The 24730-nt window shown below is 40.2% G+C and overlaps 1 protein-coding gene across 2 annotated transcripts in view; it reads left to right on the forward strand.

Annotated features, from left to right (window-relative positions):
- The window catches only part of deaf1 (DEAF1 transcription factor), a 30695-nt gene that overhangs the window by 4050 nt on the left and 1915 nt on the right, over positions 1 to 24730 (forward strand). The window contains exons 2-12 of one of the 2 annotated variants that reach the window (XM_057837930.1): positions 4499 to 4590; positions 7253 to 7376; positions 7526 to 7675; positions 8506 to 8645; positions 8745 to 8810; positions 9070 to 9105; positions 9214 to 9337; positions 9427 to 9555; positions 19351 to 19622; positions 20317 to 20415; positions 22190 to 22276. In XM_057837930.1, the coding sequence (XP_057693913.1) occupies positions 4499 to 4590; positions 7253 to 7376; positions 7526 to 7675; positions 8506 to 8645; positions 8745 to 8810; positions 9070 to 9105; positions 9214 to 9337; positions 9427 to 9555; positions 19351 to 19622; positions 20317 to 20415; positions 22190 to 22276 (1319 nt within the window). Of the gene's footprint in view, positions 1 to 4498; positions 4597 to 7252; positions 7377 to 7525; positions 7676 to 8505; positions 8646 to 8744; positions 8811 to 9069; positions 9106 to 9213; positions 9338 to 9426; positions 9556 to 19350; positions 19623 to 20316; positions 20416 to 22189; positions 22277 to 24730 lie in introns of both variants that reach the window. The other variant, XM_057837929.1, reaches the window with a different exon arrangement.

Genomic DNA, 24730 nt, shown 5'->3' on the forward strand with positions numbered 1-24730 from the left:
TAAATTAAAAAACTTAGATACTGTGAGGTACAATAAGGTACTGTTTATGCGCTATGAAAGGGAATCTGCACTCTTGCTGCCTTTATGAAGTATAAAAAAACATATTAAAACAACAACAACAAAAAACAATTGCACATTCTGCGATGTGACTATTGCGCATCCGCACATTGCGATGGCGATGTTCAAACGATATATTGTGCAGGCCTACTGTATATTATCGGGCCTTTTAATAATGTTATTGTATTCATTGGGATGACGTCATAATTCCTATCGTCGACCAATAATTATCGGACCAATAATTAATGTGTACTTATACTGTTAAGCTTATTATCAGCTAGCTATTTTCCTTATTTCAAGAAATCTGAGTAAAATTTACTTGAAACACTGGCAGATAATTACACTTATTTCTAGTAGAGTTACACTGAAAACAAGGGAATTTAATTGTATTTTTTCTTTCCAGTTTTAAGGAAGTTGGTTTTTGCAGTGCATATTTATTGGTTCAGGTGATACACCATTCGATTCAAACCTTTGTTTTCAAAAACTACTAAAGAAGCATTTTGAAAACTTACAGAATAAATGTCTGGATTTGATTAGCAAATTTAAATTGCAATATTTGAACACAAATTATATTAACATACACAAGAAATACAAACTTGTTAATCATCTTTTAACTATCCAGGAATGCAAAAAATATATATACATTTGTCTTAATACCACTCGAAATTGTCTAAATAAAATAAATATGACTAGAAAAACTTCTTTGTCAGGGAATAAAAATAAATAAAAATGGAGCCATCCTTCAGGTAAAACAGTTTTTGTCCACAAGCACAGCCAAACTCAACGAAAACTGAAAGCTCCTTTGGGCTGCTTTAAGACTACATAAATAAAATAAAAATGAAAACTGGGGAAAATGGGGTAAACTTTGGTCCACTACATTTCTTAGTTTCATTAACATTAACAGTAGAAGACATCCAGGAGGATATTTCTCTCAAAGCAGCTTCCTCCTAGAGTTCAAGAATTTCACACTGATTAATGTTATCCTAACTCTGATGCAGGTCGGACTTTCAGTAGCAAAATTTGTGGTGTTCCCCACTTCCACAACATTGACGTCTCTTCTTTATATTACTTACATTGGCTGTTGCTGGCGGGAAAAAACAACAACTTCTAATATCCCTAGTCTTCGAAGGGGGCGGAGGAGGCGCCATGTTGTAGTTCTGTCGGGCTGAGTGTGAATGCTTGCGTGGGTGTGCGGTGTCAAGTCATCAGCAAGTGAAAAGGGGGTCACTGTAAATCTTAACATGATGAAAGTACGGTAATTTACTTAATAATAGTGGGGTCAATTCTATCCTCACAACATATGGGAAGACAATCTAAATGACCTATTTAACTTAAGTCATTATAGCTTAAAATTTTGTGGGGACAATGTGAGCATCCTGAAAAGTTGGTAGTGGTACATACCTACTGTCCCTATGCAAACCTACCCCATTTACAATCGCCAATTAGAAATCCTTCCACTTACATTTGATAACCAGAGGATTTGAATCAGGTTTTTACAATGTATAATTTACAGTGTATCACAGAAGTGAGTACACCTCTCGCATTTCTGCAGATATTTAAGTATATCTTTTCATGGGACAACCCTGACAAAATGACACTTTGACCTCTTTAATCTCTGCAGCAATGCTGAGAGCACTCCTGTAACGAGTCACATGACATTTTGGAGAGAAAATGACAAGCAGTACTCAATTTGGACATTTAGGGATGTACGTAGTTCCCATGCGGTGTACTCACTTTTGTTGCCAGGGGTTTAGATATTAATGGCTATATTTTGAGTTATTATGAGGGGAAAATAAATTAAGTCTATTATATAAGCTGCACACAGACTACCTTTTATTGTGTCAAAGTGTCATTTTGTCGGCGTTTTCCCATGAAAAGATATACTTAAATATCTGCAGAAATGTGAGGGATGTACTCACTTTTGTGATACACTGTATTTTAAGTATTAACTCACTGGCTGCCATTGACGGCAACAGTCTAATCCACTCGTCACGCTCACCCTCGAGGGATGGTATCTGTCATCTTCATGCTCGGGTCCTCTACCGGAGGCCTGGGCATTTGAGGGTTCTGCGCAGTATCTAAACTGTTGTTAGGACTGTACTATTCTGGACCAAGGCTTCAGATGTTGATTCTAGGATCTGCCGGGGCCACTTTCCCGGTTTGGGGGTTACTGCCCTGAGTGGTCCCACTATCACAGGAATGACACTAGCCTTCACATTTCACATCCGTCATCTGGTCTTTCAGCCTTTAGTACTTCTCCACCCTGTCATGTTCCTTCTGCCTTAAATTGGTGTCAGCTGGTAGCCTATTACCGCATCTATCACCATCACTCTCCACTGCTCTTAGTCCACCATCCCAATGTCCAGTCGGTGAGCCTGGAGCTGTTTGTCAGTCTGGAAGCTGAAGTCCTGAAGAACCTTGGCCTTGCTGTTCTCAGCCACCTTCTGTGGCAAGGCCCTTTGGGATGTGGGAATTTGTATTCCATACTGGTTACAGATGTTCCTGTATATACTATCCCAGCAGCTTGGTTATGTCTCTCCATGTACGCTGATCCAGCTAGCATCTTACACCCTGCTACAATGTGCTTGAATGTCTCTGGAGCATCTTTGCACAGCCTACACCTTGGTTCTGATGTGCCCTGGTAGTTTTTTGTCTCTTTGGCCCATGTGCTCAGAGCCTCTTCTTGGACTGCCATAATTAGAGCCTTTGTGCTGTCTGTCAGTCCAATGTACTCCAGCCACTGGTAGGTTTTCTTGATGTTATCCACTTCATCAACTAGCCGATGGGGAAACCCTTAAATCCGTAATCTTGATATCATGGTAGAAGTAGAAGCAGTCAGTCATATAAGATGGACTTGACATCATCAAACTGTTTTCCAAAAGAATAGGTAGACCAAATTTCTGTCTCCTCTAATCATTTTTCATATTTTAAAAAAATCGTTAGCCTTGATTAAATGTATCACTTTACCTCACCCAATTGTGTTATTCATTTTTGTATTGAGCTGTAAAATGAGCTAAAATAGCCCTTGATAGTTTATTATCTATTGATTAATATGTACAAGAAAACTAGAGAAGTAAAGGCTATTTTTTTTTTCAAAAATGTTAAAGCCAAAATGTCCTCCAATTCTGGAATGACCCCAAACAAGTTTTAGAATTCATTCATTTTTCATATCGCTAAACCTTACAAGGGTCGCGGAGGTGCTAGATCCTATTGATTGACTACGTGCAGGAGGTGAGGTACACCCTGAACTGGTTGCTAGCCAATTACAGGGCACAAACAGTCACTCACCCTACACACTCAAACCTACTTACATTTTGGAGGGTTTACTCAATCTACAGTGCATGTTTTGGGGATAAGGGAAGAAACAGGATGTACTCAGAGAAAATCCAGTCAAGTGTAGAGAGAGCATACAAAATCCAACCAGTGAGATTTGATTAGTTTAATGACTGAACTTTCTTACTCCTTAATTTTTCCTTTGAAGATACTCTGTTGTGTTGAATTTGAAGAGATGGAATGTAGATTTCATGATAACAACTGTAGTAAATGTAATTCAATCGAGATTTGTACCAACAAGTGTGCCTCTGTTGTTCCCTGTTACCTAACGCAACGATGTTCGCTGATTTGGTCTTTTATACTTTGCAATAACTCTCTCGCCCAGCGTCAGCAGATCCTGAGGAGAAAGCTACTTATTTCAACATTTAATTAGATCAACAGTTCATTCCTATGAAGAGTAAGGTACTTCAGAAAAGCCTCATGCTTTGGCTGTAAAGGTAAAAAACACCAAATACAATAAATACTAAAATTTGCTTGACCTAACCCTTCACACACTAAATTAATATATAGCGTTAATTAAATGTAAATTATAAAATAAAATGCTATTTGGGTGGCACGGTGGCTGAGTGGTTAGCACGTCTGCCTCACAGTTCTGAGATCAAGGGTTCAATCCCGGGCTTCGGCCTTCCTGTGTGGAGTTTGCATGTTCTCCCCGTGCCTGCGTGGGTTTCCTCCGGGAACTCCGGTTTCCTCCCACATCCCAAAAACATGCATGGTAGGCTGATTGAACACTCTAAATTGTCCATAGGTGTGAGTGTGTGCGTGAATGGTTATGTGTCTCCTTGTGCCCTGCAATTGGCTGGCAACCAATTCAGGGTGTCCCCTGCCTACTTCCCGAAGTTAGCTGGGATAGGCTCTAGCACCTCCGCGACCCTCGTGAGGAATAAGCGGCATGGAAAATGAATGAATGAATGAATGAAAATACTATTTGATTTCTCCCATGAAAACAAGTTTAGTCGTATCAATCCTTTATTTTTTATTTTTTGCTCTCTGGTGACTGTCCACTTAATGAAGTAATTTTCACATATCTAAACATATGTCATTGTGTTGCCATGTTTAATTAACATTTAATGTATGCTATTTCTGATTTTCATATGTCCCTGTGTAGAGGTGTCAACAGTAGCGGTGGAAGACGTTCAGACTACAGACAACAGTGTTTTTAACAGCCCTGTGGACTCAGTGGAAACCCTTCCAGAACATGTGCTGGTGCAGCATGACACACATGAACATACACACACACCCATACATACCGTGGAACATACGTATTTGCTCAATTTTCAAATAGTTAATTTGTTTGAATAGTTCCACAATTTTAATGTTTTGGGGTCAACAAACAAGTAAAGATGAAATTCTATTTTTAAATAGTGACTTCATTGATTATGGATACAAGTTTAAAAAGAAAAGTAATTGAAACAAAGCCTTTCTAGAATCGCTCATGAGTCATTTCTGTGGAAATGTTTTGTCATACTGTCTCTTGCAGGATTATTTGAATTCATAACAGTAGCGTTTTTTGGTAATCTGAAATTACATTTACGTTGCGTGATGAGACCGACAACCAAGTTCTTCCAGGGAGTTCAAGTTTCGTCTCGTCAGCTGAGAAATGTTTTTCCCCCCAAATCCTTGGAATCATTCAGATGTTTATTGAATTCCATTTTTGCCTTGTGTCTTCTTTTTTTTTTTTTTTTTAGTCATGAGCACTGATCTTACCCGAGGAAAAAAAGGCCGTTAGTGCTCCACTGCTCCACATGTTTACATGCCTTCCTTTGTGGACGCCTGAAAGACTCGTTTCTGTGCTTTTAGTCATTTATGTACAGTGGTATGAAAAAGTATCTGAACCTTTTGGAATTTCTCACATTTCTGCATAAAACCACCATCAAATGTGATCTGATCTTTGTCAAAATTACACAGATGAAATTACAGTGTCTGCTTTCACTAAAACCACCCAAACATTTATAGGTTTTCAAATTTTAATGAAGATAATATACAAAAAATGACAGAAGGGGGAAAAATAAGTAAGTGAACCATCACATTTTATATCCCCCCCTTTGGCAGCAATAACTTCAACCAGCCGCTTCCTGTAGCTGCAGATCAGTGTAGCGCATCGATCAGGACTAATCTTGGCCCATTCTTCTCTACAAACAGCAGTAGTTCAGTCAGATTTCTGGGATGTCTGGCATGAATTGCTGTCTTTAGGTCATGCCACAGCATCTCAATGCGGGTCAAGTCTGGACTTTGACTTGGCCACTCCAGAACGTGTATTTTGTTCTTCTGAAACCATTCTATAGTTGATTTACTTCTGTGTTTTGGATAATTGTCTTGTTGCAGCATCCATCCTCTTTTTAGCTTCAACTGTCTGACAGACGGCCTCAGGTTTTCCTGCAAAATATCCTGATAAAGTTTGGAATTCATTCTTGCATTAATGATTACAAGTTGTCCAGGCCCTGGCCCCTGAGGCTGCAAAACAGCCCCAAATCATTATGCTCCCTCCATCATGCTTCACAGTGGGGATAAGGTGTTGATGTTGGTGAGCTGTTCCATTTTTCCTCCACACATGACGTCGTGTGTTACTCCCAAACAATTCAACTTTGGTTTCATCAGTCCACCAAATATTTTGCCAAAACTTCTGTGGAGTGCCTAAGTGCCTTTTTGCGAACATTAAACAAGCAACAATGTTTTTTTTAGACAGCAGTGGCTTCCTACGTGGAGTCCTCCCATGAACACCATTCTTGGCCATAGTTTTACATATAGTTAATGTGTGCACAGAGATATTGGACTGTGCCAGACTGTGCCAGTGATTTCTGTAAGTCTTTAGCAGACACTCTAGGGTTCGTTTTTTACCTCTCTGAGTATTCTGAGCTGAACTCTTGGCTTCATCTTTGGTGGACGGCCACTTTTTGGGAGAGAAGCAACAGTGCCAAACTCTCTCCATTTGTAGATAACTTCTCTGACTGTCGATTGATGAACATCCAGACTTTTAGAGATGGTTTTGTATCCTTTCCCAGCTTTATACAAATCAACAATCCTTGATCTCAGGTCTTCAGACAGCTCTTTTGATCGAGCCATGATGCACATCAGACAATGCTTCTCATCAAGACAATTTTTACTAGGTGTCTGTTTTATAGTGGGCAGGGCAGCTTTTATCCACTCATCAGTGATTGGGCACACACCTGACTTAAAATGTGTGGTAAAAATTGGTTTCAAATGCCCTGTAAGTCTCCTTAGACAGAGGGTTCACTTACTTATTTTCCCACTTCTGTCAGTGTTTGCATGCTATCCTCATTAAAATATGAAAACCTATAAATGTTTGGGTGGTTTTAGTTAAAGCAGACACTGTTTTTACATCTGTGTGAGTTTTACATCACATTTGACGGTGATTTTATGTAGAAATGTGAGAAATTCCAAAAGGTTCGGATACTCTTTCATACCAAAGTAGGCCAGCCACTCCTAGGAATGTTTACCACTATTTCATGATTTCTCTAATTCTGTTTGTGAGTAATGACTGTCATTGTGGTTTGCTGAAGTCCTAAATCTTAAGAAATGTGCTTAGCCATTTAATTAGTGAGGTAAATGACTTTTTCCACAAAGGGCCACGTATATTGAATTTTATATTATTTTTTTAAAATAAATAAAATCGTGATTCTTTTGATTTGCATGCATTTCATTTTTATTTAGGTTATTCCGGACTGATATTTACATTTGCTTGACGATATTTTTCTTAAAGTGTGGAAACAATGCTAAAACAAGAATTTGACAAGGAACCAAATACCGATACTTTTAAATGTCACTTCACAAATATACAGTATATAATACTGTACATACTGTACTATATGTGTGTATTTCAATGGATGCTTGTGTGTTATAGAGTGGAAGGAGCAATATTGAGCTTGGTGAGGGTCTGAGTAGCCAGAAGACAACACTGATGGTTGTCCACACTGACTCGAATATTGTAGAAGACAGACTCAAGTCTACCTCTGCCATCTCAACAGGTACAGTCACTCTTGTGAGTCTGTGTGTGCGTTTGCTTATTATTTTGTGTTTGTTTCTGAGGGTTTTTAAGTGTGTATCTATTTGTGTGTACCTGTGTGTGATTGTAATTGTGTTTTTTCTTCATTAAGTCACTTGTTTCATTGTGCAGGACTGGTGACTCCACCCAACCTGCTGACTCCTCCACAGGACAAAGACCCCAACTCCAAATACAACTGGGATCCATCTGTATACAACAATGAGCTGCCGGTGCGATGTCGCAATTCCAGCGGCATCCTTTTCAAGAACCGTCTTGGCTCAGGTGATGACATGACCCACAACCTTGTATTATCTCACAATAGATGTTATACCATTCAATATTGTGGGATTACTACTTAAACCTGTAGGTATAGTACACAACATTGTATGAGGACTATACATGGTTAACATTTTCGACACACTTTCAACACTACATTGCGTGTTTACTCTACAACGTCATTGGAGTACAGTGGTACCTCTACTTACGAAACTAATTGATTCTGAAAGTAGTTTCATAAACTGAAAATTCTGTAAGTAGAGACGTGTTTTCCATGTAAATGCCCTGATCTGTTCCAAGCCCCCCAAATTTCAGACAAAAATCTTTTATAAAGCATAGAAAATTATGCTTCATAAAAAGATGAAAGATGAGAATTATGCATAATGTAAAATACTAAGAATAGAGTAAAGAAAAGTTTACACACTCATGTAAAGGTGTCGAAACATGAGGGACAAATGAAGAGGACGCTTCAATGCACGCATACACATACAGTAGTTGAGGTCCCTCTTAGCAAGTTGGATGCCAGGAAGATGCTTGGCAATAGCCAGTGGCAGAGCAGCTATAATTATGTTACATTCGTTAAACTCTGGGAGCTGCCAGTAGCATCCCAGAGTGTATTTTTGCCTTTCGGATCCTGAAATATACTAGCATTTCGGAAGAAGAGGCAACATTTTCTGTATGTAGAGATGTTCGTAAGTCGAGGTTTCATATTATAAGGGTCTTATGCATTATGGTGGTCCATTTTACATATTTGTACATACAATGTCATCCACACGCTCTCATGTTGTTCACTTACTGTGTAATATTCCCGCAATTTTTTCATCTGTTGTTTTCAGGGGGTAAAGGCCGCTGCATCAAACACAATCAACAGTGGTTGACGCCCACAGAGTTTGAGGGCTTGGCTGGTCGCGCCAGCAGCAAAGACTGGAAGAGGAGCATCCGATATGCAGGAAGGCCTCTGCTCTGCCTCATACAGGTCAAAACATTTCTAGTGTCCACCCACGTACAGTATGTGATTAATCATCAGCATAGAGTGGTATGGTCTAATGCTTGGACGGCTTATGTCTACGTACAGGATCGCATCCTGAACCCTCACGCTGCCTCGTGCACATGTGCAGCCTGCTCTGACAGCATGACCTTGGTGAGTCACAGAAGTCTCAAATTTCAAATTGATGATTAATTCTAATCATGTTGCAATGCAATATGCTTTAAAAAAAAGTCTTGGGCACGGCATCAGTGATAAACCTGGGCTAATAGGGTCTTTTCTGTCTTTAATAATAAGACATCCTCCCTTGGGCAACCCAGCCAGGGATAATCAAACCTCGGCCTGTTTTCAGGTAGCCCACCATGGATCCAATATGATACTATTAATTCTGTATTTTTTGTGTTTCTATTCCAAGGATGGGGACTCCCTGGAAGACGAAAACATCACAATGGTATTTTTTATCTTTCTACAGTTTTACTATAAATCTTTTGACTCTTGTTGAATTGTTTGGGTGTACCTTATATTGGGACTCTTTTAAGCAACTTCACATTGTCTTTAGAACGGACCAGTACGTCTCTTTGTCCCGTACAAGAGGAGGCGGAAGGAGACAGATCCAGCACCCGTTCCCATCAAAAAAGATATTCCAGCCAGCAAAAACATCACATTGACCCCGGGAACCACTTGTGAGTTCGGTCACAGATGTCTGCTCTGTCCGATATAGCACAGTCACATCCGATCGTATAAAAATGGTGTTGTAATGATTGTTCCACAGTCACAGTGTCACCCGTCGGTCAGATCACTCCATCGGGCACGTTGTCATTTGAGCGCTCGCCCTCTGGCGACGCAGCCACCATCATCTCGGACGCCTCTGCACAAAGCGAGGTGTACACGGACACATCAGGTACCCGCATTCCTGTGCTGTTTAATCTGATTATTATGAATACCTATCATTCCAAAAATGATAGAATAGCACTAGTACCTCTAAATACAATTCATCCATCGCATATTGCACTCCATTTCTTTACCAGTGTAATGATTCACTCCAGTTACAATTAAATAAAATACACTGCGATAATAATACCAGTCACTTCAAAGATTAAAAATGCATTTTTTTTCTAATTATAACAAAATTCACTACTAATACAACATGAATAAGTTTAATTATGATACAATTTATATTACGATATCGATACCATGCCCTTAGCATAGATGCGTTTGTCTCCAAATTTTTTAATGTCTTAAATTGACTAAACTTGATAAAGTGTCTTTAAAAGGCATTGAATATGTTATGGTATGGCTTAAATTTCAAATTGCGCTGATAAATTTTCTGACATTGTAGGAATTACATATCTATTTATTTTTGCAAATTTGGCCATGAAATTTGCCCTGGAATTGGCATTAAATTATGTTCTAAGTGTTTTTAAAAAGGTTTTTAAAAGCCTTAAATTTCACATGATTGAACATTCAGGAACCCTGAAAATGATTCAGTTGGAAGTAATAAAAGACGATTTGTTACAATTGCATTTCATCCATTTTTAACACCGCTTCTTTTTGTCAGCATCACAGGGTGCTGGAGCCTATCCAACTGACCACACTCTAAACTGGTGGTCACCAGTTACCTTGTAGGGCACAAACAGAGACAGACAATCATTTGCACCCACAATCACACCTCGATTGAGTGGGAATTGATCCCATGCCGTCTGCGCTAAAGTTAGGCGAATGCACCACTACACCATTACATGACATTGCATTGCATTGCCAAATGGTGCAATTCAATCCAATTACCAATGGACTAATTTACTCAAATCAACTTTGAGTGGTACAGACAACTTTTTCACATGCTTAACAGTCAGTCACTAAGGATGAAACTACTGTGTGTGGGTCCAGACTCTAGAATAGAAACTTGCTTCTTGCCTCTCAACTGGAGGTCATGTTTCACTGGGATGAAGGCTGGGAAATCAGGGAATTGTACTTCACCTTCTGCCCCAGTGACCTAGACCTGGGTAATTGGAAGAAAATGGATGGCTAGACAAACGGATGTTCTCCTTTAATGATCTGCAGAGGGGACCTCCTTCAGGGTACCACATACAGTAAGTCTTTCCATCAGGACGCAGCCTAGCGTCCTGATAGGTTGCTGTCTCATCGTAATTAGATCTCGGGAGACACCTGTCTTGGACATGTCTCCCTTTGCTGAACAACACGTGAATAATGAGATGCCATCACATCACAGATGTTGGAAAGTGGACGACCCATTCAGAGCTACTGATTCTATCATTTTACATTTTCATATCCTACTTCATGTAAAAAACATCATCTTTCTCTCAGTTACCCCTTTTTTTATCCCTACTTTTATCTGGTCTAAAGTATTCAAGCAGAATGATCGGTAGAAGTTTGACCCATTAATTTCCTTGTCCTATCTAATTAATATTCCCTTTTTACCGTTGGTATTCCATCCCTGTATGGTGTTCCCTTGATAAGAGCAGTCATTTTAAGGCTGCAACGCTAATTACATAAGGTAGCATGTATATTTGATCCTTTTTTTGTATCACTATTCCCTTTTATTCTTTCGTTCTCTCTGTCCCTCTAACACTTTTCTGTCCAGCTGCATTTTCTGAATAAACAACACAATATAGGCTAATCAGAGTAGAGATTTGTGGACATCGCTCTCTAGCGGTAGCCGCCATTACTGGGGTGTTAACACACCTCAGTAGCAGCCCAGCGTCAGTCAATGTAAACAGTAACGTTAGCTGCTGCAAGGGTTGCCAACTCCCTGAAAATAAAAATAGGGGGCACCTCATTGGTAGATCTGGCCAGCCTGATAAACGTCACCTTTTGATTATTTTTTATTGTATGTGTAAAGTTATTGTATTGATTTTTTTTTTATTAATACAGTCCTGAATTAGGTGCATATTTGAGTTATCTAAGCACATCGAAAAACAATAATTATTGGCAATGTATTTTTAATACTTTTTTAAAAGTGCAAACATAAACCTGAGGTGTGTTCAAAGTCCCCTCAGCAATAACAATTCGCAAATGACCACTCCAAATATAATGTGAAAATGCAAACGACCTCGACCAATGAGATGTTCGCGATTGTCATTGCTTTGTCAGCTCATTGGTCAGAAAACAGGAGAGGCGGGGGAATGGATTCGCCAACATATTCTTGAAAAGCGCCATACCAGCATGCGTTCGTTCTACAAATAAAACACTATTTTTGATTTTCATGACTATACAGGACTGAGCATGTCCCTTGTAACCTTAATGCAGGAAGTGTACTTTTGTTTCTGAATACGGGACAATCCCGTTTTTCATTCAACGGTTGGCAACTCTAGCATCTGCTGGCTGTGTGAGCTTTGGGCAGCACACCCCAGCAATGGTGGACGGCGCAGTTCCGGTCATTTTGCTCAGATTAGTGTATAAACCACCGCAACAGGAATACACTAAAGTCCCATGTGACACATTAACTGTTCCAGTCTTTAACGACACTCAGATTTACAATGCTCCATGTTTAAGCAGCTGAAGAGGACCCAAAAAATTCCTTGTCCTGACTACACAGTATTCTCCCTAGAACATTGCCTTTGTGAATGGAAAAGTTGGATGAGTTTCAGGTATCCCTTTGTCAAAAGCCTTTTCCTGACGTCTCGTCAAAAGCATATTTTTGACATGTCGCTGTCCTTGATGAAAATATCAGTGAATTTCGTAAATTCTGAGTCAGAATCAGAGACATGCGAGGCAGAATAAGGGTGAGACTTATAACACCCAACACCTTTTTCTCCTCTCATTTTATTTCAGGTTTCAAGGAATTTTCACTGTCCAGCAAATGTTTCAGCAGAATCTTTGTGTGGAAATTATGTTAATAACACCATCAAAGCATTGCTCTTCTGTGTGAAAGGTACTAACATTGAATGGTAACAACCGACAAATTACCTCGCAATATTCAGTCTTTACTGGGCTCTATGTCAAAATATAGGTGTAAAAATCCCAAGTTTCTGAGGCAATTCTGGATGCTAAATGTTTCTATTCTGTGTGAAAGTTACACATACAGATTGACAGCTTGCTTGCGGGTTGCCCAAGAATATTTCGCTTTTGTGTTCTGCGTTAATGGAAAGGCTCATACAGTGAATGATTAATCTTCCTTGATAGTTTTGATGCAGCAGTTTTTTTTTTTTAGATCTCTGTAAAACCTTGGCGCCGACTTGGAGAAGGTCTTTAGCGTCTTGCTTGACCATTTCTGCATGTTTTGCAGGAGTGTCTGAGGGTGTTGATTTGATGGATGTCCATTTATATCTGGACATCTGTTCAGGTCAGTGTGGTTGTTGCCAAGAGGGGTGCGGTTGCCGGAAGGTAGGTCAGCCAGCTTGCAGGCTGACATTTTAACCTGGATACACTCTGGCCCAGTTCACGCCACAGTTCCATCAAATTGTAAAAATGAATAACTGTAAAGTTAATTTAAAGATTTGTTTCCAAAATACGTTACATGAATGAATATTACCTAATTGCTGAAAAAATTGTGCAGACTGAAGACTAAGTAAAACCCCAATTCAAATGAAGTTGGAATGTGTTCGACATCAATTAAACAGAATACAGTAATTTCCAAATAATATTCAAATCATGTTAAATTGCATACACCGCATAAACAAAATATTTATTGTTCGAACTGATCAACTTTATTGTTTTTAGCAAATAATCATTAACGTAGAATTTTCTGGCTGCAACACGTTTCAAAAGAGCTGGGGCAGGGGGCAAAAAATATTGAGAAAGTTGAGGAATGTTCATCTAACCCAGTACAGTACTTCTCAAATAGTGGGGCGCGCCCCCCCAGGGGGGCGCAGAGCGATGCCAGGGGTGGCGCATGTGACGTCGGGGAACATGCTTTTTTTTTTTTTTTTTTTTTTTTTTTTGGCCATACTAGAATAAAGTGTACTTGCGCATCCACTCAGTGGGTGACAGTGGCGCTCTCATTTTCAAAGTGCGCGCAGTATTTTTTAAGTAAGCAAGAGCACACAGACGAGAGATATGAAAAGCTGTGCGCCGTTTTCGAAAGCCATTTTCCGGCCGGTGTTGACAACAGGTGTTGTGCCGAAAAATAGCCGCCCCGTGTGAAATGTCCCCCCTGACGGGAACGCTTATTTATAACGCTTTTTTGAGCGTTTATTTGATTTATTTGTTTATTTATTTTATTATTGAGCGCCCACACGTCACTCGTACAGCTTTTTCTTACCAATCGATGGACATGGAAACGATTTTCTTGTACCGTGAATATATGTATTATTTTACTCTGCTTGAACTAATAAATGTCATACCTGTGTGATTGTCATTGAGATATGGTCGTGAAAACCTGTAGACTAATACATTTCTGTTCAAAGATGGGTTATGTGGCCCAGTCCACGATTTGTTACTAAAATAAAGTACTAGTAGTTTGTCTAATTTATTTATTTAAAACTGATTTTACAGTCCTAAATCCATTGCTGTAATGCGTCCATGAAAACATTTGATGTTTTCACCTCAATAAAGCGTTATAAATGAGCGTTCCCGTCAGGGGGGACATTTCACGCGGGGCGGCTATTTTTCGGCACAACACCTGACTCACGCAGCGACCAACTGTCTTCTCCAGTTCTCACGTGTCCGCCCGAGACGTGTCATTTTCGGCTTGGGATCGTCACGACGACCGCCGTCACCTACGGTTCTCCCTCGGCCGCTGAGAATGCGCTTTTTTCGGGCCGTTTGCCTTTTGGCTTTGACATTTAATACAGTGGTAGGTGAGGAAAGACCACTGTTTACCGTGTCTAAAAATGATTATAGCGGACAGCCTTAAGCCAAATCAATTAAGACGCCACTTAAAGACATTAGACCCCAATCTCATTGATAAGCCGCTTGGTTGTTCTTCAGCGAAAGCGTGCCGAATATTGGCAATAATCGTCCCGCTTTGTCAGTGTTATATAAGTAAACCAGTGAGCACTGATAGCATGCTCAGTGGAAAATAACCCCACACTATTGCAAACTGGAGGTGATACTGTGAGCAGCGAGCAGCGAAAATAAAAACTGTCCTTTTGTCCAAAGACACCCCCCCTTTCTATTCAGTTTTGTTTTTTTCAATCAAATTTTTGGGCATATTGTCCTCATGAGTTAATGTTTCTAATGAATTTGAATTTGTTATTATTTACTGATTTTATTTTTGATGATCAAATGTTAAAAATGTACCTTGAGTGTATTTTTACAGTTTGGATGTGACTTCTTTTTTTTTCAATTCAGGCAAATTGATGCGCGTTAAGTCTTTTCTGTTACAAACAAAACAACGTTGATAAAGTTATACTTTATAAGTTGATCTCTGTTATTTTCTGTAATAGAAAAAAAGGACAATGTGAGGCAGAGGCATACTTATAATAGTAATAATATAGACAAATGATACTATTTACAGTGGCAGCAGAGTTTGGGGGGGCGCGAAACATTCACGTCTTCCTTGGGGGGGCGTAACAGAAAATAATTGAGAAGCACTGATCTAACCCCTGGTTGAAATGTCCCACTGTTGAACAAACTGATTTGGAACACGTGAGTCCAATGATTGGGTATAAAGTAGCTTCCCTTAATTGCTGAGTCATTCACAAGCAAATATGGAGTGAGGTTCACTTGTTTGTGAACAAATGTGTGAGAAAAATAGTTGAACAATTTGTGAGAAAAATAGTCGAAAAGTTAAAGGACACGGTTCCTCAGCATACAATTACAACGAATTCAGGGATTTCATCATATTCAGTCCATGATATCATCAAAAGATTCAGAGAATGTAGAGAAATCACTGCATATAAGAGGCAAGGCCGAAAAAACATACTGATGTACATGGCCTTTGGGCGCTGCACCACAAACAGGAACGCTACTGTGAAGGAAATCACAGAATGGGCTCAACAATACTTCCAGAAAACATTGTCGGTGAACACAATCTACACAATCCTTCCTTATTAAAGCTAGCATGTAGAACGACGATGATTCAATTTACCATGGTAGCGTTGGAGCACACCGTTGAGTGTGGGCACTTCACCTAGAGAATGATACTTAGAAAAGCAGGAGCAGGAGGAAAAAGTGCACACACACACACACAAAAAAAAGATACAGCTAGGGATTTCTCGAGTTCAGAACCTGACAGCTACCATGTGTCCTAGGGTCAGAGGGGGGTAGTAACACGTTACATGTACTCAGTTACATTTACTTGAGTAACGATTTGAGAAAAATCTACTTCTAAGAGTAGTTTAACAATACTTTTTACTTTTACTTAAGTAGATTTGTGAAGAAAAAATGCTACTTTTACTCCGCTACTTTGGGCTACACAAGAGTCTTTACATTTGTCCTCTTTATTATTTATTATTAAATTTATTATTTTCTTGCCAGCAATGCCAAGAGTAGCTCTACCAATTTCATCAATAATAATAATCAATAGTAATAATACATTTTATTTCTAGAGTGCTTTTCAAACCACACAAAGACCCTTTACAAGAAAGATGGAGTCACAATAACAACAATCATAGAATTAGAATAAAAACAGGATAAATGATGATTAAAAAAATAATAATTAAGGGGTAAAGATATAACAGAGGTAAGGATCATAGTGCGTAAGAAAGAGTAAAGAGGTGTGTTTTGAGCCTGGATTTGAAAAGTGGAAGGGTAGATATATTGCGAAGATCGGGGGGTAGAGAGTTCCAGAGCTGGGGGGCACAGTGACTAAAAGCTCTGGAACTGAAGGTGGAGAGATGGACATGGGGGATGGAAAGGTGGAGGATAGAGGAAGACCGAAGTGAACGGGGGGGACTGTTAATACCAGGGGTCGCGTTAATCGAATATTTTCCGTCGTTGACCGTTTTTTTACAACGGTGACGGAAAAAACTGAAGTCCATCTGTCATTTTGACAGGTTGCAATTAACACCCCAGACCACAGGGTGGCGAGTGAGCATATTAATTAGCTATTGTCTCTCTTGATGCATGACGTCGTTGGTCTTACTCGGAAAAATGTCAAGGCAACTGAGTGTCCGAAGTTTCTTCAAAAAGCCCCAAAACGACGATGGTGTTGATAAAAGAGGTGACAAAAGAGGGACTGATGCAGTGAAGGATGACAACGAATCAAGTGAATCGCCGGTTCACTCCTCACTGCGGCGAGCAGTTGAAAACGCCGCCAATTACCAAGAAGGGCAGAATTGGTAATACGGTGAAAGCGGCATAAAGCCAAAAAAGTGGACCAGACTAGCCAGAGCCTGAAATTATTTCAAGGAAAATATGGAGGGTGCCACCACTGTGTGTACTCTTTTTGCTAAGCTGAGCTCGCATACCACGGAAGCACGTCGGCTATGAACGAACACTTGACGCGCCGTCACCCAGGTGTATTTCGGAAGACAACAGGAAACAACAAGCTAGCGGATTGTAAGTCCATACAACTTTCTAACGATTTTTTTTAAAAATTGGAAGGTGCCTTTATGTGCGTCGTATCAACGTGCATTTTTATTTAATAATAATAATAAATTAAATATATATATATATATATATATATATATATATATATATATATATAATGGAATTATATAATATTTTATTATTATTAAATGTATTAGGATCATGGAAGGTCCCACTTGGGGGGTATATATATATATATATATATATATATATATATATATATATCCTGTATATACATAATATAATAAAAATATATATGGAAACTCAGTACTGGCCTGCTTACTGTAATCCATGACTGCACTAATGTTAGTTACTTTATATTATAAAGTATTATTGTATTATTGTGTATATACATATAGTGACTGCATCAAGATATAGTCATTTTAAAAATTTAAGTGACGGGTAAAAAGAGATTATGACCGGATTTTTATGACCCTGTCAGTCAAAATGACAGACAACGAAAAAGTCTAGCGCAACCTCTGGTTAATACAGAGGAGATTGTAAAGGTAGGGAGGGGCCAGGCCATGGAGTGCTTTGAAGGTAATGACGAGGATTTTGTAGTTGATTCTTTGTTTCACTGGGAGCCACTGAAGTTGATGGAGGACGGGGGTGATGTGGTGGGTGGTGGGGTTTGAGTGATGAGGCGTGCTGCTGCGTTTTGGAGGAGCTGCAGTTTTTGGAGGGACTTATTTGGGAGTCCGAAGAGCAGGGAGTTACAATAATCGAGCTGGGAGGTGATTAGACTACAGACCAGAGTGGAAGCAGTTTGGCAGGTGAGAGAAGGGAGGAGGCGAGAAATATTGCTAAGGTGGAAATAGGGTGATCTGGTGATGTTGTAGGAGCGGAAGGAGCGCGTGCTGTCGAGGATGACACCCAGACTCTCAACCATAATAGAAGGAGAGATCGGTACATTGTTGATGGTAATAGAGAATTTATTGTCATGAGAGCATGGCGGAGGTTCCTACAAGGAGGACTTCTGACTTTGAGCTATTCAGGAGGAGGAAGTTAGAGGAGCCAAGAGGTAATGTTTTCTAAACAGAGGGTGAGGGAGGAGGGTGGAAGGGAAGAAGTTGGGTTTGAGGAAATGTAGAGCTGGGTGTAATCCGCGTAACAGGGAAAGTGAATGTTGTGTTCGCGGAAGATGGAACCGAAGGGGAGAGTGTAAATGATGAAGAGGAGCGACCCCAGGACAGAACCCTGGGGCACGCCAGTGGAGACAGGGAGGGATTTGGATTTATGGGGGCGGAATTTGACAAATTGAGTGCAGTCAGACTGGTAGGAAGTGAACCAGGAATCGGGTGTGTGGGTGATGCTAAGGGAGGAGAGCCGCTCGAGAAGGATTGTGTGGGAAATAGTATTCAAAGGCAGCAATGAGCTTGAGAAGAACAAGGATTGATAATAGACCAGTGTCAGAAGCTATGAGGAGGTCATTTGTAATTTTGAGGTGGGCTGTTTCAGTGCTATAGAGGGGGCGGAAACCGTCAATGAGACGTAGCAACAATAATCACATGACTCTATTACATCAATCTGATGCAAGCTTGCCGTTCTGTGATCACGCCAGCCTGTTCAATCAAGTGGCGTCTTTAAAGCACCATAAAAAATGAATTACTGTATTTGACATAGAGCGCTGCCCTCAACATGAATCGAAAGCGTGGATTTAAACTTCTCCCCCAGTTTTTATTTGGAACCGATTGACCATGGAAAACCATAGATATAATCCTTTTAATATAGTAACTATGAGGAAGTAGGTATTCACTATTCAAACTGGGAACTATTTTCTCCACTAGAGGGCACTCATGCTCTTTGGGCGAATAATTCTGTTTTGATTTTTGTTGTATTTTTGTAATGGGTTATTGTACAGTATAGTTATAACAACAGTTCATATAGATGGGTTTTTGCTGAGAGAAAAAATACCATTATTTGAAAAAAATAATAAGCAGTTACTCACAATGTTACTCATTACTTTAGTATTCTTTTCACTGGATACCTTTTTACTTGTACTTGACTAAATTTTTTGGATGACTACTTTTACTTGTACTTGAGTAATATTATTTTGAAGTAATGCTACTCTTGCTCGAGTAAACTTTTTGGCTAATCTACCCACCTCTGCCTAGGGGTTTGTCCTGGTGTGACCACTTTTGAGCGAGCACCTCGTTGCTGCGCAGAAATTTGAGATATATTGTAAAGTGGATATATCTTTGAACGTGAAGCTATGTGTATGCGTAACAAATTTCTTAAGTATTCTTTCTTTTTGTCCTGTCAGTGTTGACAGCCTTGCCGGCATTGGCACTGTCTCCCCAGGCTAAGATGGCGGTGGCATCCCCCTCAGCCTCACTGATGGGTACGCTGGAAGTGAGGCCAATAGTTGGACCGGTGGCCGGGGCAACCGTGGCAGTGGGGCCCCCGCTCTTGAGCGAGAGCCCAAAGAACACCTGGCTATACCTGGAGGAGATGGCCAATACCCTCATGAGCAACGTGCAGAATCTCAAAGCCCTGATTGAACAGGCCAAGAAGGAGAATAGAGTACACAAGGAAGTAAGCAGATCCATATAACATCACCTTAAAACAGGACAATAACTCACCCCTTCCCAACACACACACACACACACACACACACACACACACACACGATAATCACACTCAACACACCTCACACCACATGATAATAATTCTTACCACAGGATAATCACTCGCAAAACATACCACAGGGTAATCACATGCAATCCAGCACACACCAAAGGATACCCACTCACAACATTCAACATATTCCAGGACAGAGGAGAATCACTCTCAACATGGCCCATGCTACAACATCACACTTGACACAGCCCACACTACAGGATAACCACTCTTTGAACCCCCACACCATGAGAACGTTACTAAATAGCAACACATCCCACACCACGAGATAATTACTGTTAACCCCCACAATCACAGAAAAATAACTCTCAACATCCACCCCACCAACACACTATGTTAATCTCTTGCAAAGCATCAAACAGGTTAACACTTTTGAAACATGCTACAACCGCTCGATAATTTGCTAAACCCAAAACCAAAGGTTAAACTTTCTACACTATCATTTGATCATTTAGAAACAACTGACTAGCGGTCCTTTGATGACTTTGACCGCAAGGAAGAGAAAATGCTCAAATTTGACATGATTACCAGTGTTTGTATAACCACCTTAAGTGCAAAGACCTCATTGGCTGTGTTTCTTTGTGTTCAGTGTGCTGTCAGTCAGTCCTTCCAGAACCAGATCACATTCCAGACGCCAGATGATTCGCAAGCTAAACGGAGCACTGACATAACAGAGGTCATCCTCAATGTATGTATTTTTTTTTCTTTTTTTCGTGAAAACATGGGGGGGTAGATACATAAAGAAATACAATATTGACAAATATGTTAGATCCTCAGCAACTTGGCCAGAAATATAGCTCCCACAGATTTGTGAAAACATGGGTGGGGTAGATGCATAAAGAAATACAATATTGACATGTATATTAGATCCTCAGCAACTTGGCCAGAAATATAGCTCCCACAGATTCGCTGACATGTGGATCAACCAATTACCAGTGGTTGATGTAAATCAGTGGCGCCACCAGGGGGTGGCCAGGGGTGGCCACGGCCACCCCTATAAATTGGTTGGCCACCCCACTGGCCACCCCGCTTTCCAGTATATCGTTAGATTGTTGTAGCATCAGTTATGCATTTCATCCCAAATGAATGCATTTATTTTGTTTTGTTAAATGTAGGGCTGTCAAATTTATCGCGTTAACGGGCGGTAATTAATTTTTAAAAAATTAATCACATGGAAATATTTATCGCAATTAACGCATTCGCGTTACAACTCATTCACGGATTGCCGCAAACAGCCTACAATGGCGCCGTTTTACTTCTATACAGAGATAAGAGGCAGTGTCAAGTGAGTGGAGTAGATACAAGCATTCATTGGGGCCGTGCTTTTAATTGGCAAAAGCTTTGTCATCTCTCCCACAGCAACTATAAATATTGTGGGAAGCGATGTGGGGAAGAATGACAGGAGTTGATCTTTTTCTTAATACCCTGTAGTGTACCCAACGCAGAGAAGATATATCATTTGCAGCCAACACACACAGTCATGGTTGCACCACTTCCTATCATTGCTTCGGGCAGAAGAGTTAAGTCGCTACAGTATCATTTACTGAAAGCTCAACAAATACACTAGATGGCAATATTTTGTCACAATATACAAAATCACATTTATCCTTTAAGAATTACAAGTCTTTCTATCTGTGGATCCCTTTCACAAAAACAATGTTAATAATGTTAATGCCATCTTGTGGATTTATTGTTATAATAAACAAATACAGTACTTATGCACAGTATGTTGAATGTATATATCCGTTTTGTCTTATCTTTCCATTCCAACAATAATTTACAGAAAAATATGGCCTATTTTAGAGATTAACGATTAATTAGCGATTAATTACAATTAATTAATTTTTAAGATGTGATTAACTCGATTCAAAATTTTAATCCGTTTGACAGCCCTAGGTAAATGTACACCTTATGCCTAGTATATACATAACACAATAAAACAGAATTGTTGTGGAACTCAAAATGTTGACTGGACAGTTATGGACTATGCACATTAAATCATTAGTAACATCAAATATTACACAATACACCAAAGTATATCAGCAGCCGTGTCCTTAAGTCTTTCTGATAGTTTTCCCCTGACCGTTTTACTGCAATAATATCATGAAAACCTGAAATTATGGCTTTTATTTTTGGCCACCCCAAGATTTTCAGTGGCCCCATCTGGCCACCCCTATGAAAAATTTCTGGAGGCGCCACTGATGTGAATCAATTTCATACTTCCAAATCTACAGTATACTGTATTCCAAAAGACACTTATACTGCAGGCCTTATGTTTGCCAGTCAGTATGTGACTCAGAAGGCTCAGGAGGTAGTGCTCTTGTATTGCAGTGTTTCCTGGGTGTCTGTTTGTACTACCACAACATAAATCATCATCAGCGCATGTTTTTGATAATTATAGTAGACATTTTGTGACATCATCTCACCTAATTGTAATACCACCTGGTTGTGTTGTCATGCAGATGTGTGAGAACTGTGGCCGCTTAGCTCAAAACGAGTGCACGGGCTGCCGTAAAGTCAACTACTGCTCGACTTTCTGTCAGAGGAAGGTGAGTGAGGCAAGGTTCATTCTACAGTATAATTATTACTTTGCAGAGGTGGGTATTAACGCGTTACATGTACTCCGTTACATTTTCTCCGTTAAATTTACAAGAGTAACTTTTTGAGAAAAATGTACTTATAAGAGTAGTTTTACTGAGCTATACATTTTACCTTTACTTGAGATTTGTGAAGAAAAAACACAGCTCTTACTCCACTACTTCATTTTTCCTGTTTATTCTACATATTAGATTTTGTATTTTTTTTTTGCCAGTGATGCCAAGAGTAGAGACGTACCTGGTGTATTACCGGGGAAGCGCTACTGATTTCACCAATGAGACGTTGCAACAATAATCACATGACTCCATTATACCAATGTTAGGGATCGCGGAACCGGGGGGAGGATCCCCACGCAGACAAAGGGAAAGCAGAGTAGGTGGATGTCACGTTTATTTAGCACAGGGGTTTTTTCTCAGGCGGAAAGGAGGATTGCTGCGGTGGGCACCGTAGATGCCAACGTGAGTAGCCGGCGGGTGTCTGGTTTGGCAGTTCACCGGGGAAGCGGAGGTATCCGACAAGGGGCGCACTGATCAGGTCCTGGAGGCAAGGAAAAGAGGTCGTAAGCCGGGTGTCAAAAGCAATATGTACAGTGCCTTGCAAAAGTATTCGGCCCCCTTGAACCTTGCAACCTTTCGCCACATTTCAGGCTTCAAACATAAAGATATAAAATTTTAATTTTTTGTCAAGAATCAACAACAAGTGGGACACAATCGTGAAGTGGAACAAAATTTATTGGATAATTTAAACTTTTTTAACAAATAAAAAACTGAAAAGTGGGGCGTGCAATATTATTCGGCCCCCTTGCGTTAATACTTTGTAGCGCCACCTTTTGCTCCAATTACAGCTGCAAGTCGCTTGGGGTATGTTTCTATCAGTTTTGCACATCGAGAGACTGACATTCTTGCCCATTCTTCCTTGCAAAACAGCTCGAGCTCAGTGAGGTTGGATGGAGAGTGTTTGTGAACAGCAGTCTTCAGCTCTTTCCACAGATTCTCGATTGGATTCAGGTCTGGACTTTGACTTGGCCATTCTAACACCTGGATACGTTTATTTTTGAACAATTCCATTGTAGATTTGGCTTTATGTTTTGGATCATTGTCCTGTTGGAAGATAAATCTCCGTCCCAGTCTCAGGACTTGTGCAGATACCAACAGGTTTTCTTCCAGAATGTTCCTGTATTTGGCTGCATCCATCTTCCCGTCAATTTTAACCATCTTTCCTGTCCCTGCTGAAGAAAAGCAGGCCCAAACCATGATGCTGCCACCACCATGTTTGACAGTGGGGATGGTGTGTTCAGGGTGATGAGCTGTGTTGCTTTGACGCCAAACATATCGTTTTGCATTGTGGCCAAAAAGTTCAATTTTGGTTTCATCTGACCAGAGCACCTTCTTCCACATGTTTGGTGTGTCTCCCAGGTGGCTTGTGGCAAACTTTAAATGAGACTTTTTATGGATATCTTTGAGAAATGGCTTTCTTCTTGCCACTCTTCCATAAAGGCCATATTTGTGCAGTGTACGACTCATTGTTGTCCCATGGACAGACTCTCCCACCTCAGCTGTAGATCTCTGCAGTTCATCCAGAGTGATCATGGGCCTCTTGGCTGCATCTCTGATCAGTTTTCTCCTTGTTTAAGAAGAAAGTTTGGAAGGACGGCCGGGTCTTGGTAGATTTGCAGTGGTCTGATGCTCCTTCCATTTCAATATGATGGTTTGCACAGTGCTCCTTGAGATGTTTAAAGCTTGGGAAATCTTTTTGTATCCAAATCCGGCTTTAAACTTCTCCACAACAGTATCTCGGACCTGCCTGGTGTGTTCCTTGGTTTTCATAATGCTCTCTGCACTTTAAACAGAACCCTGAGACTATCACAGAGCAGGTGCATTTATACGAAGACTTGATTACACACCGGTGGATTCTATTTATCATCATCGGTCATTTAGGACAACATTGGATCATTCAGAGATCCTCACTGAACTTCTGGAGTAAGTTTGCTGCACTGAAAGTAAAGGGGCCGAATAATTTTGCACGCCCCACTTTTCAGTTTTTTATTTGTTAAAAAAGTTTAAATTATCCAATAAATGTTGTTCCACTTCACGATTGTGTTCCACTTGTTGTTGATTCTTGACAAAAAAATTAAATTTCATATCTTTATGTTTGAAGCCTGAAATGTGGCGAAAGGTTGCAAGATTCAAGGGGGCCGAATACTTTTGCAAGGCACTGTATAATAGGAGTGTGAGAACAACTGACTGGAAAACACGACAAGTTGATCAGGCGATGTGGTAGTGCGTCCGCTGGGCTTTTAAAGCTGGCTGATGGTAATTGCCCACAGCTGTGGCCGCTCCACCCATCTGACCTGTAATCAGGCAAAATCCCCTCACCTGAGGCAGGGCTCAGGAAGGAGGAGCGGA

The sequence above is a fragment of the Corythoichthys intestinalis genome, chromosome 5 (assembly GCF_030265065.1).
Source record: "Corythoichthys intestinalis isolate RoL2023-P3 chromosome 5, ASM3026506v1, whole genome shotgun sequence".
Classification (NCBI taxonomy): Eukaryota; Metazoa; Chordata; class Actinopteri; order Syngnathiformes; family Syngnathidae; genus Corythoichthys; species Corythoichthys intestinalis.